Genomic DNA, 13,894 nt, shown 5'->3' with positions numbered 1-13,894 from the left:
TTTCACATATAGCGACAAACAAGGTGCTGAACCGTTTGCTTGAAACACTCAACCGCAACAGACCAGTACATGTCGACGACACACTTCCAGTGTACCTTTTGCCTGTAGTATATATAAAATGTTGATTATATACTTCTGAGTGACTTTAATTAACCAACCACAATCCAGTATTTACTGAAGGTTGTCGTCTGACAATGAGGTGATAGCTGTAAAGAGCAACAAATACTTGCTGTCCTCCTGCTGGCGAATTCAAGACGATGAACCTCTGCCATTGTGTGATAGGTGTTGTTGGTTCCCGTTCCACTTCGTCAGGTATTTGATTCACAGAGCAGTCTCACTTTATGTCTGTATATATCTGTATTTTAAGGACCAACCACAGCTTTGAAACTTTTAACTTGCCATCCATTATCGTATCATGATGTCGTTTAATTTAAATGATATAGCATTAACTACTATTTCTCTATCCCCTTCAGTGACTAGTAAATGGCTGTTCCATTACGTTACAAGTATAGAATCATCTCATATTCAGCCTACAGTAAGTTCTGTAAGCAAATTTGGACTGAAGGTAGAATACTGAATACTGAAGGGATGAATACTGTAATTTTGCATCTTACAATATGATGTAACATTCAAGTCAGTAGTGGGCATCAATGCATTTTTGAGGCTTCCGAGCGAACTGTGATCATATATGAGTCACTTCAGGCAAAATAAGACTTGTCCTTGAGCATACAGTCACCAGCAGCTGAAGGAATGGTGTAAATCCAGGTAGGGCCCATGCAGGTAGCAGTATCACTGTAAGCCCCATGGCCCCTAGAATGGTGATCTACCTTCAGTTGTTGGCCATCAACAGAACATCAAGTGTGCCAGAGATTAGGGCTGATGTGACATACAGGTAATAGAGACTTAGATGTGCCAGAGATTAGACCAAGTGTAACAGAGGTATATTGACGTGAAACAGATAATCGGGTGTAGGAGAGATTAGAGTCTCTGAGTGAGATATGTGTAACAGGGTCAGTGCAACAGAGAGACCTATGTGTAACAGAGAATCGTATGTATCAGGAATTTTAAATTCGGTGTAACAGAGAGACATACGTTAAACAGAGAACCAGGCGTGCCAGATGTTACAGTCATTGTAGCATACATGTAACAGAGAAGTGCGTGTAACGAAGATTACAGCCATTGTAATAGAGAGGCATACGTGTAACAAGGGGACACTGACGTGTAACAGTTAGTCGGATGAATAGAAGACGTACAATTGGAGTGTATCGCGCGTGCAACACAGTGGGAGAGTGAGTGAGTGAGTGAGTTTAGTTTTATGCCGCACTCAGCAATATTTCAGCTATATGGCGGCGGTCTCTAAATAATCGAGTCAGGATCAGACAATCCAGTGATCTAAATAATCGAGTCAGGACCAGACAATCCAGTGATCTGTGGTACCAAATTTTCCATCGTTGGCTTCTCCAGAAGTTGGACTGTGAGATCCAGGAACACATGTAGTGAGTGTGTGAGTTAATATTTAACGTCAGACCGGCAATATTTCAGTCATATCGTGACGAACAAACACATGTAAATAGTTGATGTGATGTTAAAGAAATATAAATTATATAATAATCTATCAAATTGCCGCTATTGTTATAAGGTCAAAATGAGTCCCTAAATCAGTAAGAGAATTACAGACTCCCTATACAGAGTTGCAGTTTGGCTCATGATTAATAACGGTTAGACACTATTTTGAGGTAGTCTAAAGAGAATAGCGTTAGTTATAGATTGATTTCAAAACACGATAACAGATCAATACAAATGGGAGAGTTACCGAACAGTACTTACCGATAATTTTCCAATCACATAATATTCCTGAGTGATGGGACGGATATAGGATTAATGAATCAAAAAGACGAATTGAAATATGTGACCAACATCAGGCCAGGCTCGAACCATATAAAAAGATTTAAGAACTGAGCAGGGGCTGCGTGCTTTGAAGCGACAGAAGCCAGTCCACGCTCCTCAATTGCCGCGTGGGGTTCGAGCCTACCCTGTCTGTTGATGAAGTGAGTGTGTGAGTGAGTTTGTTTTACGCCGCACTCAGCAAGGATGGTAGATTTATGGAGGCTGACTATGTATGTATTTTGCATGAATGCCACGCTCAAATAATCCGTTAGTCAAAAATTGAGAACGGTAAGTTACATAGCAACCAGACTCGGGAACAGTCTAGTAAATGCTAATACGGTACAAGGCAGACCCTGTATAAAGCAATATCTGATGTACATATACAATCCTCAAAATAATGTTTAAGAAACCACTCTGGTTTAAGTGTCCAAGTTGTCATATGGACACAACGTTTGGACGAGAAGCACAAACACGTTCGTTCTACACGACAAACTAATGATGGTAGTTTGGCTGAGTGAGTTCGAACAATATTACGGCGAGGGATACTAGAAATAGGCTTCCGACATTGTGTCCTCGTGGGGAAACGAACTTGGTTCTCGGCATGACGAGCAACATTTCAACCACTGGGCTACCCCACCTCCCCGTATTTTAATGGAGGATACGTACGACACAGAGCCCACCCGTTCAAGGTGGATGTTTGGTTGATGACACATGAGCGAATTTTCATGAAGATTTTTCAATAGAACACAAGGAAGATCAGAGGGTCAGTAACGATTTGTTTCATCTTGTGGTTTGATGTGGACCTGGCACCTTGCCTGATTTTTACCTCTGAACGCCGATGAAAGTCCTGTGGAATATGATTCTGTACAAGGATTCCTAGCGGATTTTCTACAGAGTTGTATAGGATACTTGATGGCGTCTCTCCATTTCATCCCAGAAGTGTTCGATCGGTGATGTGTGTATTTGGTCCCACAGACACACCCGTAGCATGGTATATTTCTGTAAGTGGTCTTGGCTGGAACAGATGTCTGTGTCTCGTAGATGGAGGGCATGAGATTTCACGTGGGACCGGGATCGGCAGCCACGACAGGGACCGTCTATAATGTGATTGTTTTGCTAAAAGTGTCGCCACAAATGGCAGTGGTGGACGAGCAAGCATCCTATAGTTCTGTCTGCCAGTCACCCCAACGGTGAATAGAGGAGGTGTTTATCTGACGTCCACTCTTCTTCTCATTGCATTGAGTCGAAAGTGATAAACCTGTGGTAGCCCGTCCATTTGCAATGTATCTGCCACACAAACACACTAAATTTAGTTAATGATAAATTCGTAGATACTACTGCCATTGTGCCATCTAATTAACAACACGAGAAGCAGAATGGTAGCTTTATGTCTTGAGATACCTGTGAGATAGGGCGAACACTTAGTACATAATTTGTCCAGCACAGGCTACCAGGGGAAAGAGACGAGGAAAGGCAGACTGATTTATTTGCTTCTGCCGCTGGTCTGTCCAGCTGTCTACCGGCTATGCTTTACATGCCTATCCCCCTTCTTTTATATGCACATGAATAACAACAATTTGTTTAACTTGCTACTGTCCCCGGGTTGTGATGGGTATAAATGACGTCCAACCACAGGCTACGGGTGTTAGGATTTGTTTGCATTGAGCGAGTGAGAGATAACGACACCCTGCAATACACAAAACAATAAAATGAGATACATATTATTCATCTTTCACATACAATGCACATAAAATACAAGTACATGAAAAGCCTGAACACTTACAGAAGCGTTTCACATTGTCAATAAAGATCATAATGCATTAATTAACATCAGACATGCACCCACAGAAAGAATGATTTAATGACTATGTGTTGACATGATCACCATAGCAAGATAGATGATATTAAAGGTGTTGAATTATAATTAACCATGGCTTAAACTACCTATAATACATGCTTACATAATAGCTAGCAATACCATATATTACTAACCTAACTAACAAAGAACCCTACTAACAAAGAAAATCCTCTCATCCAGGTAGTCAGTGTAAGTCAGTATCTGTCTTGTCAAGAGCAAGATGCATGGAAAAATACACAGTTTAAAGCAAACACTGAAAACAAGGCTTGAGTTAGAACAAAGGAGGTGGAGGGGACTAAGCTAAAACCCCTTTACTTTTAACAGACTGTTCCAAGAGCACAGTGCGCTAAACAACATTCATTCATTTATTCCAAGAGCATAGTAAAAAAGAGAGGCTGAAAAACTACTGTCCTAATCTTAAAATAATAGAACATAAAAACGTCTCAATTAGGTAAAACTGTTGACAAAATTAATAAGGACTAAGCTAAAACCCCTTTACTTTTAACAGTGTTCCAAGAGCATAGTAAAGGGAGGCTGAAAAACTACTGGCCTAATCTTAAAATACTAGAACATAAAAACGCCTGAATTAGGTAAAATTTTTCACAATTATTCCGAACTGGTGTCTGCCACACTGCATCTCTGACAAGTCAGCAGTATTCACTGGCATGATCTGTCCTGGTGGCCATGATTTGATTAGCTGTTTGTGCTACATCGCTGACAAGCGTCCATACATGTCGCTGATAAGTGTGTATAAACAGTGGTGTTACAAAAAAACAAAAAAAATTACACAACTTTGTACCTTAACCTATTGCACAATCGGGAGGCGTCATCAACATAATTCTAAAGCTGCACTAGAGCATCACGATGAAAGTCAGCGGGAAGATTGCCTTGGTTACGGGGGCCGCACAGGGCCTAGGGAAGGCGTTTGCGGCGGCTCTGCTAGAGAACGGTGCAAAGGTATTGAGATTTATCACTTCCTTCGGCATGAATTAATTCTTGTACCTATACTAGCGTTGATATAAATTTAATTAAAATGTGCAGGTGCTGACATGTCAGATAACCTATTTATGTGCGTGGCATAACACTGTAAAGATATGACGTTAACCACATGCAGAGCATCGATACTGACGTCATACAGAACAGGTGAGGATCCCTTGTGATGATGAGTCACAGTCAAGCATATCCTGCTAGGCTGTGTTGAATTCGCCATCACAAGGAATAATATTTCAGTGTCAAAACTGCCAAGAATCACTGTTAGTTCTCATTTAATCATTGGTTTTTAAAGGAAATTGATTTCATCGTTGCATTTTGAGCAATATGATTCGGTAGATAGATGTATTTTAATGATTGGTAGTTAAGATTAGTAAATAGAATTGTTAGTGGCTGTACCCTCAAAATTGGGTTGAATTATTGTAAAATTATTGTCCTTCTGAGAGGGTAAATTTAAGTAAACCAGGTTTTTAATTGTAGTATTCATGTTATTTTAATTTTGGATAGCATTTCATACACTCGCCAGCGGCTGAAGGGAGGTTGTAAATCCAACTAGGGTCCATGCAGGTAGCAAAGGTACCGTAAGTCCCCATGGTCCCTAGTGATCTACCTTCGGTTGTTGGCGACCTACACCCTGCTTTATATTGTTTTGTAAAAATAGTTATATTAATTTTAACTTTCCACTCTAGTTTTAATCATAATTGTGATATTCTAGTTGTTTTATTGTCCTTCGTCGACAGGTTTTTATAGTAGACATGTATTTCTTTTCATTGTTCAAAGTTCTCGTCACGATATGGCCGAAATATTGCCAATGTGACTTTAAATATTTACTCACTCACTAGTTTTATGTTCATATCTGTGATAATCTAGTATTTGGCAGGTGTTTATGTTCTTAGTTAATTAATTTTAACATTGATATAAATTAAATTGTTCTCGTCACGATATGGCTACAATATTGCCTATGTGACGCTAAATATTAACTCACTCACTCACTCACTCACTCACTCATACATTTCCTCTCAAAGAACATAGACATTTACCTCAAACAGAACACCTATATTTATCTCGTGCAGAACACTGACATTTACTTCATACAGAACAGCGACATTGACAACGCACAGAACATCCACACTTACTCATACATAATGACATTTCCTTATATAGAATATCGATATTTACAATCATACAAACATTTACACTCATTCAGAGCATAATACTTACAGTCATGCACAACATCGGCGTATAAGATCACACAGAATATCGATATTTACGATCATACAGAGCATCCGCATTTAGGTCATACGGAAGATCGATATTTACCTCCTACAGTACATGGACATTTCCGTCATACAGAACATCGGCATTTAGCTCGTACTTAATATCGACATTGACATTTACTTCATACAGAATATCGATCGATATTTACCTCATACACAACAGTCCCCAGTATGGTGATCTACCTTCACTTGTTGGCGATCTATATCCCGTGTTTCATATTGTATTGTCTTCTTTGATTACAAAGTGTTAGTTTTAGAATTTTAGAATATATGTGATATTCTAGTATTTTTACTGTGCATCGTTGACAGGATTTTACAATGTACACATACTCCTTCCCAATGTTAAATGCTCTCGTCACGAAATTGCTGAAATATTGCCGATTTGACGTTAAACTTTAACTAACTCACTCACTCACACAAAACCTCATACAGAACATCGATATTTACGACGATACAAAACGTCGACATTTACACTCATGCAGATCATCGGCACATAACATCATACAGAACATCAAGATTTACAATCATATAAATAACATCATTCAGATCATCAATGTTTACGATAATACAGAACACTGAATTACGCTTATCCAAAACGTAGATATTTACAGTCATAAAACAAGTCGATATTTACAATCAGACAAAACGTTGAATCTCACAATCTTAAGCCTATATACCAAGATGGCAAACATTTTCCAGAATTGAAGCCATATAATTTGTTAATTCTATCAAATAATGACGTTATGTTTAGGGAAGCACGAGTACCTGTTAATGGATGGTAACGATGGTAGGTAGTTCTGTAAACTCCGTCGCAAACTTATCATCGCAATGCGTGGAACGGGTCCCTAAGAATATTTTATCATCGGCTTGAGCAAGTGGTTTGTACAACTGGAGGGGTTAACTGGGAACACTGGGACACTCGAACAGAGACACATATACGCTATGTCACCGTGTGCAGATCATTGCGCCTACCACTAAACCTATGAACGTGGGTTTGCTTTGTGTAACTAAACTAATTAGCAGGAGGCAAATCGTAGCGGTGATATCGCAAGTGGACCTCCAACAGACTAGATGCCATGTGTCAGTCACTGCAGTCACTGTTTTACTTGTGTTCCTTCGTTCGCACATATTGTTTCAGTTAAAGATTGCTGTGACAAAGGGTATAAGAAATCAGTACAATGTAACACTGACAAATCTAAAATATTTAATATTTTGTATTGAGCAGAAAGAAAGATACAAAGATTCACAATAGACGTTTCGTGTACAACGCAACTGAGTCAAATTTGAAGTAATGGGTCACAAATATAATATCAACTCACCAAAGTCATGGTTTGACAGTGAGAAACAGTAATACTAAATCTAATGTGGCGAGCGGTCAGACAGCGGTCTTGTAGGTCGAGGGTTGACAAGGGCTGGCAGTGTGATGTTAGCGGAATGATGTACATGTACTCAAGTTAATCCGTGTGTGTGTCAACACAACCAGCCTTTATATATACAGTCACCGATTCTTGAATATTCCAGCACATGTACCACCATCGCAATTAACGTATAATTTTGCGACTTCCGGAAGTAAACACATCACATCCTCAAAGGGAGGTGACTCGAAAGGGCGACCTTAAAGCCTGGTGCTTAAGTACTAATAGCACTGAACATCTGTGACACGAAATATGACCCATAATAACTATCAGTGAAAACTCTAAACGTTGTGACCCAATAATAATTATCACTTAATCAATACTAAAATATACAGAAAATACACTCTCATAACAATATGGACACTTGCCTCGCCTCCGCAAGTGTTTGTAACGGGTGAGGCACGAGGGGAATTATATGCTCACCTTTCGTGAACAACTGCCATCATCTCTGTCTACGAAACATATGACAGAAACTGTAGTACTGAACAGCTGGAGTTTTAAAAAAATGATGTGCAAACATTATGTTAATAATGTTACCAGACTGAAAAGAATCACAGAAACAAGGTAATGGTAACGTCCAAAACTGTGATCCCCATATAAAATATCTCCCTCCAAAAAACGTTCCAGGTTTGTTTTATTCCAACCAGGACCGGACTAATATAACAGTCTCTGCTTTTCGCAGTGATTGCTTTTCATAATTAAACTTGTTTTGTTGCTGCTATTGACAACTGCAAATTGCAATGTTCTTATGTATATTGGTATTTATTCTGACTTATGAAGGTTCTGATTTCTGATGTCAACTCGGAGACAGGGGAAGTGACGCTTAAAGCCTTCCAAGAGAAGTATGGTGAAAACAACGTGATGTTTGTGAGAGCCGACGTTACCTCACAAGCCCAGATGCAAGGTAGAATGACAACGTTTGTGAAAACGCCAGGAAAGGAGCTGGTGCACAGACCCTTACTTGAGCTACTTAGAGAATGTCTTCTATATAATAATTCTTGATATTGCTCTGATGAAACTCTCACAAGAGAGAGCAAAATTGTCATCAGCTCATCTTCCAATGCTTCTAATCTAATTCCTTTTTTGACACTTCTGTAACACGTGCAGTGGTGCAAAAATGATAAAGTGGTTAAATCTTGTCCTTTGTATACTGTCTGCTGGATTCTTATGTGATACTTCCCCTCAATTCCGCCATGGACCTTTCACGTTCACATTTATGTCCTCTCCCCTCCACATTCACCTTGTCTCGACGTCCCCATTCATGTCCTCTCCTCGTCTACATTCATGTCCTCTCCACGTTTACATCAATATCACTTTTACATCAAAATTCACTTTTCTTCATGTCCACATTCATGTTTTCTCCAAGTCCACATCCACGTCCTCTATTAATCCAGAATCATGTCCTCTCCATGTCCACATTCATGATCTCTTCACGCCTATATTCACGTCCTCTCCACGTCGTTATTCAAGTCCCCGTGTTTCAGCCGTCTTTCATCAGGTTCGTGAAAGTTTTGGTGGACTGGACATCATGTCGAACAACGCTGGGATCGTTGGTGAGACCAGCGATGTCTGGGAGAAGACCGTTGATATCAACTTGGTCAGTTTGTCCACTTATCTTGATTGTTATAGACACTTCAGCAGCTTTCACAATTATCGATGTGGATCTTCGTTCATAATAGGTATCCACTTAGTACAGGTAATATTTGGTACTGCCATGCTATCATATTGTTTTACGTCGCATTGTTAGATTTACATTGAGTTAGGAAGATATTGCTGGTGTACTGGATTGTGTACCACACTGTGTTCCCTTTCTCCGACTGAACCCTAATCTGGAATCAATGCTCGAGGTTGTAACACTAACATTAGCATAGATAGAGATACTCAAGAGCTACAGATTCCTGCGTACTTTAGTTTTAGTGCCCTTTCAGCAGGCTGAGGTGTCTGACAATGTGTTTCATTGTAGATGTGGGCATAAGCACACGTGAACGTAGTGATTAGCACGTCATTCTGAAGTTTAGTCCCTGACCGGAACTTTGATGTAGATATTTCCCATGTATGAAGCTGAGTTTAGGACTTTCTGGTGCTGTGAGATGAACGATAATGACGGTGTGTTCCAGAAAGGCGTGATCCGAGGGACTAACCTGGCCCTGGACCTAATGCGCCAGGACAAAGGGGGTCGAGGTGGAGTTATCATCAACACAGCGTCCTTAGCAGGTTAGGTTACCCATTGACCGTGATGTATGACAAAAGCAGCAATGCACCTTGCTTCCGCTTCGTGACTAAAAGATATAGCAAATGCTGTGAGAGGACGACATGACATATTAATTACATGAGGCCCAGATGATGACAAATGATTTGGCAAGTGAGAACAACGCTGGACTAAAGAATGTTACGCGTTTTTGTTCAAGCAGGTTTCACACCGTTTCCTAAATATGAAGTGTACGCTGCCACTAAGCACGGGGTTATTGGCTTCTCCAGGACTTGGGCTGTGAGTTTCCACCAGGCAGGGCCTTAAGGCTACATATTGTTTTACATAGAATGCGACTGTCTCCAACTGTTTTATAATATTAAAAAATAATTTGTCATTAAAGATTTACCACAACCCAGTCTGCCTCACAGAGCACATTTAGTCTCCGAAATACAATGGACTCATTTAGGAATGTGTATCTTCAAATAAACACAAATCCACATAGTTCTAGGTAAGTTTGATTCAACTGTCATATCTTCTCTTTGTTCGGGGAGAAAGAATCGAGGCCTTTTCAAACATAAATATTGTATGCTCTAAAGATGAAAAATTGGCACAGTTCAGGCAATCCCAGCAAGAAGTCAACTCTAACACACTATGTGCCCCAAATGTGAACGCATGTTGAATGTTTCAGGAAAATCCACTAAGTGCTGAATATGGGGTACGTGTGAATGCGATATGTCCTGCCATGATAGATACAGCCATGCTTCCACGTGGTGACGACGATTTCGGAAAATATGTGGAAGAACACGGTGTGATGTCGTATGTATTGTTGAGTAAATCTCGTGTATCAAGTGTACTTGCATGCTTTATTGAGTGTCGAAACAAGATCGCGGAAGATGATCGATTCAATACGAGATGTGACATCCTCATCAGTAGATGTGCGTTTTTTTCTGTTGTCACTTCTTAGATAGAGTCATTTTAGATCTTCATTCGCAGTGCAGGCTTTAAAGTGTCATTAATTATTCAGTTTTCATCGAATAATCAAACTGTTCATTTTGTGTGGAGTTGGTCCATTTCAACCAATACGCCATAGGTGCTAAAACACCAAAACACGTTCAGTTTTACGCCGCACTCACCACTATTCCAGCTGTATGTCTGTAAGTAATCGAGTTTGGACCAGACATTCCAGTGATCAACTGCATGTGCATCGATCTGTGCATTTGGGAACCGATGATATGTGTCAACCAAGTCAGCGAACTTGACCACCCGATCCGTTGGTGGCCTCTTTCTAGAAGACAGTGCATGTTTGCAGTGTGTGCTATCAAATTTGCATTGTGCAAGTCGCGAGTACCTTCGCGGATTTCAGCATCCACGTGTAGCATGATATCTGGTATCATTCTGTTGAGTGTCTTGGAGTGACGTTTTCGTGTATCTTTACACGTGCAAACACATGTACAAATCTAACTTCCTACGAAGAAATGACCATATACACACTTGGATGCTTGACGTTGTACCATCAGTGTATGTGCTTAGTTTGGTATGTTTATGGTTTCAGATATAGGGGAAATTTCAATACGAGACTCACACGCTAGAAAAATGTACGGCCTTGATTATGATCACATTCACATTCTACGTTACAAAAATAAGCTCAAAGAACACATAAGAGGTGTAACCAGCAAGCCAGATGAATTGTGAAGAATTTTACGACCTCATCAAACCGGCAGTAACGTCACCTGAACCTGTAAAATATTGAGATACTATTTTTTTAAGTTTTAAAATAAAAATTTATTTGTAAAGACCATTCTCTTATGAAACAATGAATTGGTATTTTGTGTAACCATAGATGTTTGCAATGTTTCATTTCACATTCATGCGCGAAAATTACATTCACTCATGTTTCGCTTTGACTTCTGCCACACATGCGGTTCTACAAACCTCCATTGGCCTCAGACATGCATGTTAAGGGGTTCTACCACCGTGTCCATTGCCAAGTCAGGGTATCAACAACAGTAGGATTTCGACAGTTGATGCTCTAGAATCCATGCAACTACATGGACAGATACTTCAACGTAAACATTCAAAGCAATGGACAGTTTCAAAGCAACTCCATAGAAAATGTACAGTTTGACTTTACTGGTGCATTAAAGCCTACATTGTGAAGATCTAAAATAACTATGTCTAAGAAGTGACCGCTAAACAAAGGCGCTTCTGTTGATGAGGATGTCATGTTTCGTATTGAAACGATCATCTTGTGCTATCTTGTTTCGACATTCAGGTGGTTGCCCTCGCTTAACGCACAATAGGAATAAATATAGAGGGTGTCAAGCTATAACAGAAAGATCTGTAGATTTCTAGACCACTCTGACAAATGGCAAAGCCTGATATACTTGCAAAATAACCAAATCGCGACGGAGTGAGTGAGTGACTTCACATTTAACGTAACGTCGGCAATATTTCAACCATATCGTGACGAGAACATTTACCACTAGAATGGAATATATGTACACTATAAAAACCTGTCGACGATGGACAGTAAAAATACTAGAATATCACAGATATAGATATAAAACTAGCATGAAAAACTAAAACATTGTAATTAAAGATGACAATACATTATAAAACACGGACTATAGATCGCAAACAACTGAGGGTTGATCATCATACTTGGGACCACGGGGACTTACAGTATGTTTGCTTCCTGCATGGACCCTAGCCGGATTTACATCATCCCTTCAGCCGAGGTACGAAATGTTAGCCAAATTTAAAACAACAAGAATACTGCGATTAAAAACCTGGTAGACTTAAATTTACATCGAATGTTTGTGGACTTACTTACCCTTTCAGGAGGAAAATAATTTTACAATAATTCAAAACCCTTTGAGGGTACGCCCACAAACAATTCTAGTTCCTAACCTAAACTACCAATCATTAAAATACATCTATATACAGAACATATTGGTCATACTTCAACCAAGAAATCAGTATCCTTTAAAAAACCAATAATCAAATGTGAGCTAACTGTGGTAAAAAGGTCCTTAATTGGATATGCTTGACCGTGACTCTCTCATCACAAGGGTTACAAAACAGAGGATCCCCACCTTTCAATAGGTATGCATGGGTATATCTTGTTTGGCCAATACGACATCTTCGTAAAATAACCTCTTCAAATCTGGACTGACAGCCCAAGTAGCTGTAACCAATATACGGTTTTATTTCATGTAATTTATTTATACCTACTTGGGTGTCCCACTTCTTCTGCATCAGATCACGGATGTAAGTTCTAATGCTAGCTTTGTAATCAGAGTATGGATATTATCATCAACAGTTGCAGTGTCATGAGCTGGCTCAATAGCAGTAAGCAACTCATGTAATGAAAACACTTCATTGTAATCTTCACCATTATTTGAGTCGAAATTAAGTTTTGTCTGTTCCTGTTGTTTCTGATGTCTGCGAAACTCAGGAACATAATTTGTCGATGATGAATTTTTGGCGAGATTTCCCCAATTTTATTTGCAATGTTAGAGTTATCAGTAATTAAATTATCACCGTCTCTAAGATGGTGAACAGCAGATTTCGATCCCTTGCCTTTAATTCTTCGAACCATGTTCCAGACCTTGGACAGTGGCGTTCGTGAACTTAGTTTGGAGACATAGTTTCGCCAAGATTGTCGTTTGTTTTGTTTGAAGGTACGACGTGCCTTTGCATTGAGTATTTTGAATTTATTTAAATTATGGACAGTTGGATGACGGCGGAAATAATGTTCTGCCTTTTTCCTCGCTTTTCTGGCTCGTCTACAATATGTATTAAACCATGGTTTTCGTACGTGTGGAGACGTAGATGATTTTGGTGTACACTCATCAGCAATTTCATTTAAAAGGTCTGCAAAAGTTTGAATAGGATCAGGTATATCACGAAAACATTCAGTTTCGATTTACCAATAGTTATATAAAGACCAATTAGCTTTTGAAAAGTTTCATCTTGTATACGATGAAGAATCAGATGGAGTTATACCTGAAAGAATAGTTGGGAAATGATCACGTCCACAAAGGTCATTATGAACAGACCAACCGAACTCATTAAGGAGGTCAGAATCTGAAATAGACAAATCCAGAGATGAATACGTACCAGTGGCAATATGCAGATAGGTGCTTGATTCATCATTGTATATGCACAAATCATTATTGGAGATAAAATCTTTCAGTGTTTTGCCTTTAGTGTTACTGCTTGTACCACCCCAGAGGGGATTGTGGCCGTTGAGATCACCCATTATAATGTAGGG

The 13,894-nt window shown here is 39.5% G+C and overlaps 1 protein-coding gene across 2 annotated transcripts in view; it reads left to right on the top strand.

The window, feature by feature from the left end:
* Positions 1-4,540: 4,540 nt before the first annotated feature.
* Positions 4,541-13,894, top strand: part of LOC137258597 (15-hydroxyprostaglandin dehydrogenase [NAD(+)]-like) — a 60,100-nt gene continuing 50,746 nt past the window's right edge. Inside the window, exons 1-6 of one of the 2 annotated variants that reach the window (XM_067796302.1) lie at positions 4,560-4,702; positions 8,208-8,331; positions 8,912-9,024; positions 9,545-9,641; positions 9,839-9,915; positions 10,307-10,434. In XM_067796302.1, coding sequence (XP_067652403.1) covers positions 4,610-4,702; positions 8,208-8,331; positions 8,912-9,024; positions 9,545-9,641; positions 9,839-9,915; positions 10,307-10,434 — 632 coding nt within the window. In that variant the 5' untranslated portion in view covers positions 4,560-4,609. Of the gene's footprint in view, positions 4,703-8,207; positions 8,332-8,911; positions 9,025-9,544; positions 9,642-9,838; positions 9,916-10,306; positions 10,435-13,894 lie in introns of both variants that reach the window. The other variant, XM_067796301.1, reaches the window with a different exon arrangement.

This window comes from Haliotis asinina, chromosome 12 (genome assembly GCF_037392515.1).
Source record: "Haliotis asinina isolate JCU_RB_2024 chromosome 12, JCU_Hal_asi_v2, whole genome shotgun sequence".
In the NCBI taxonomy this organism is placed as follows: Eukaryota; Metazoa; Mollusca; class Gastropoda; order Lepetellida; family Haliotidae; genus Haliotis; species Haliotis asinina.
This window is presented reverse-complemented; position numbering and strand designations above follow the sequence as displayed.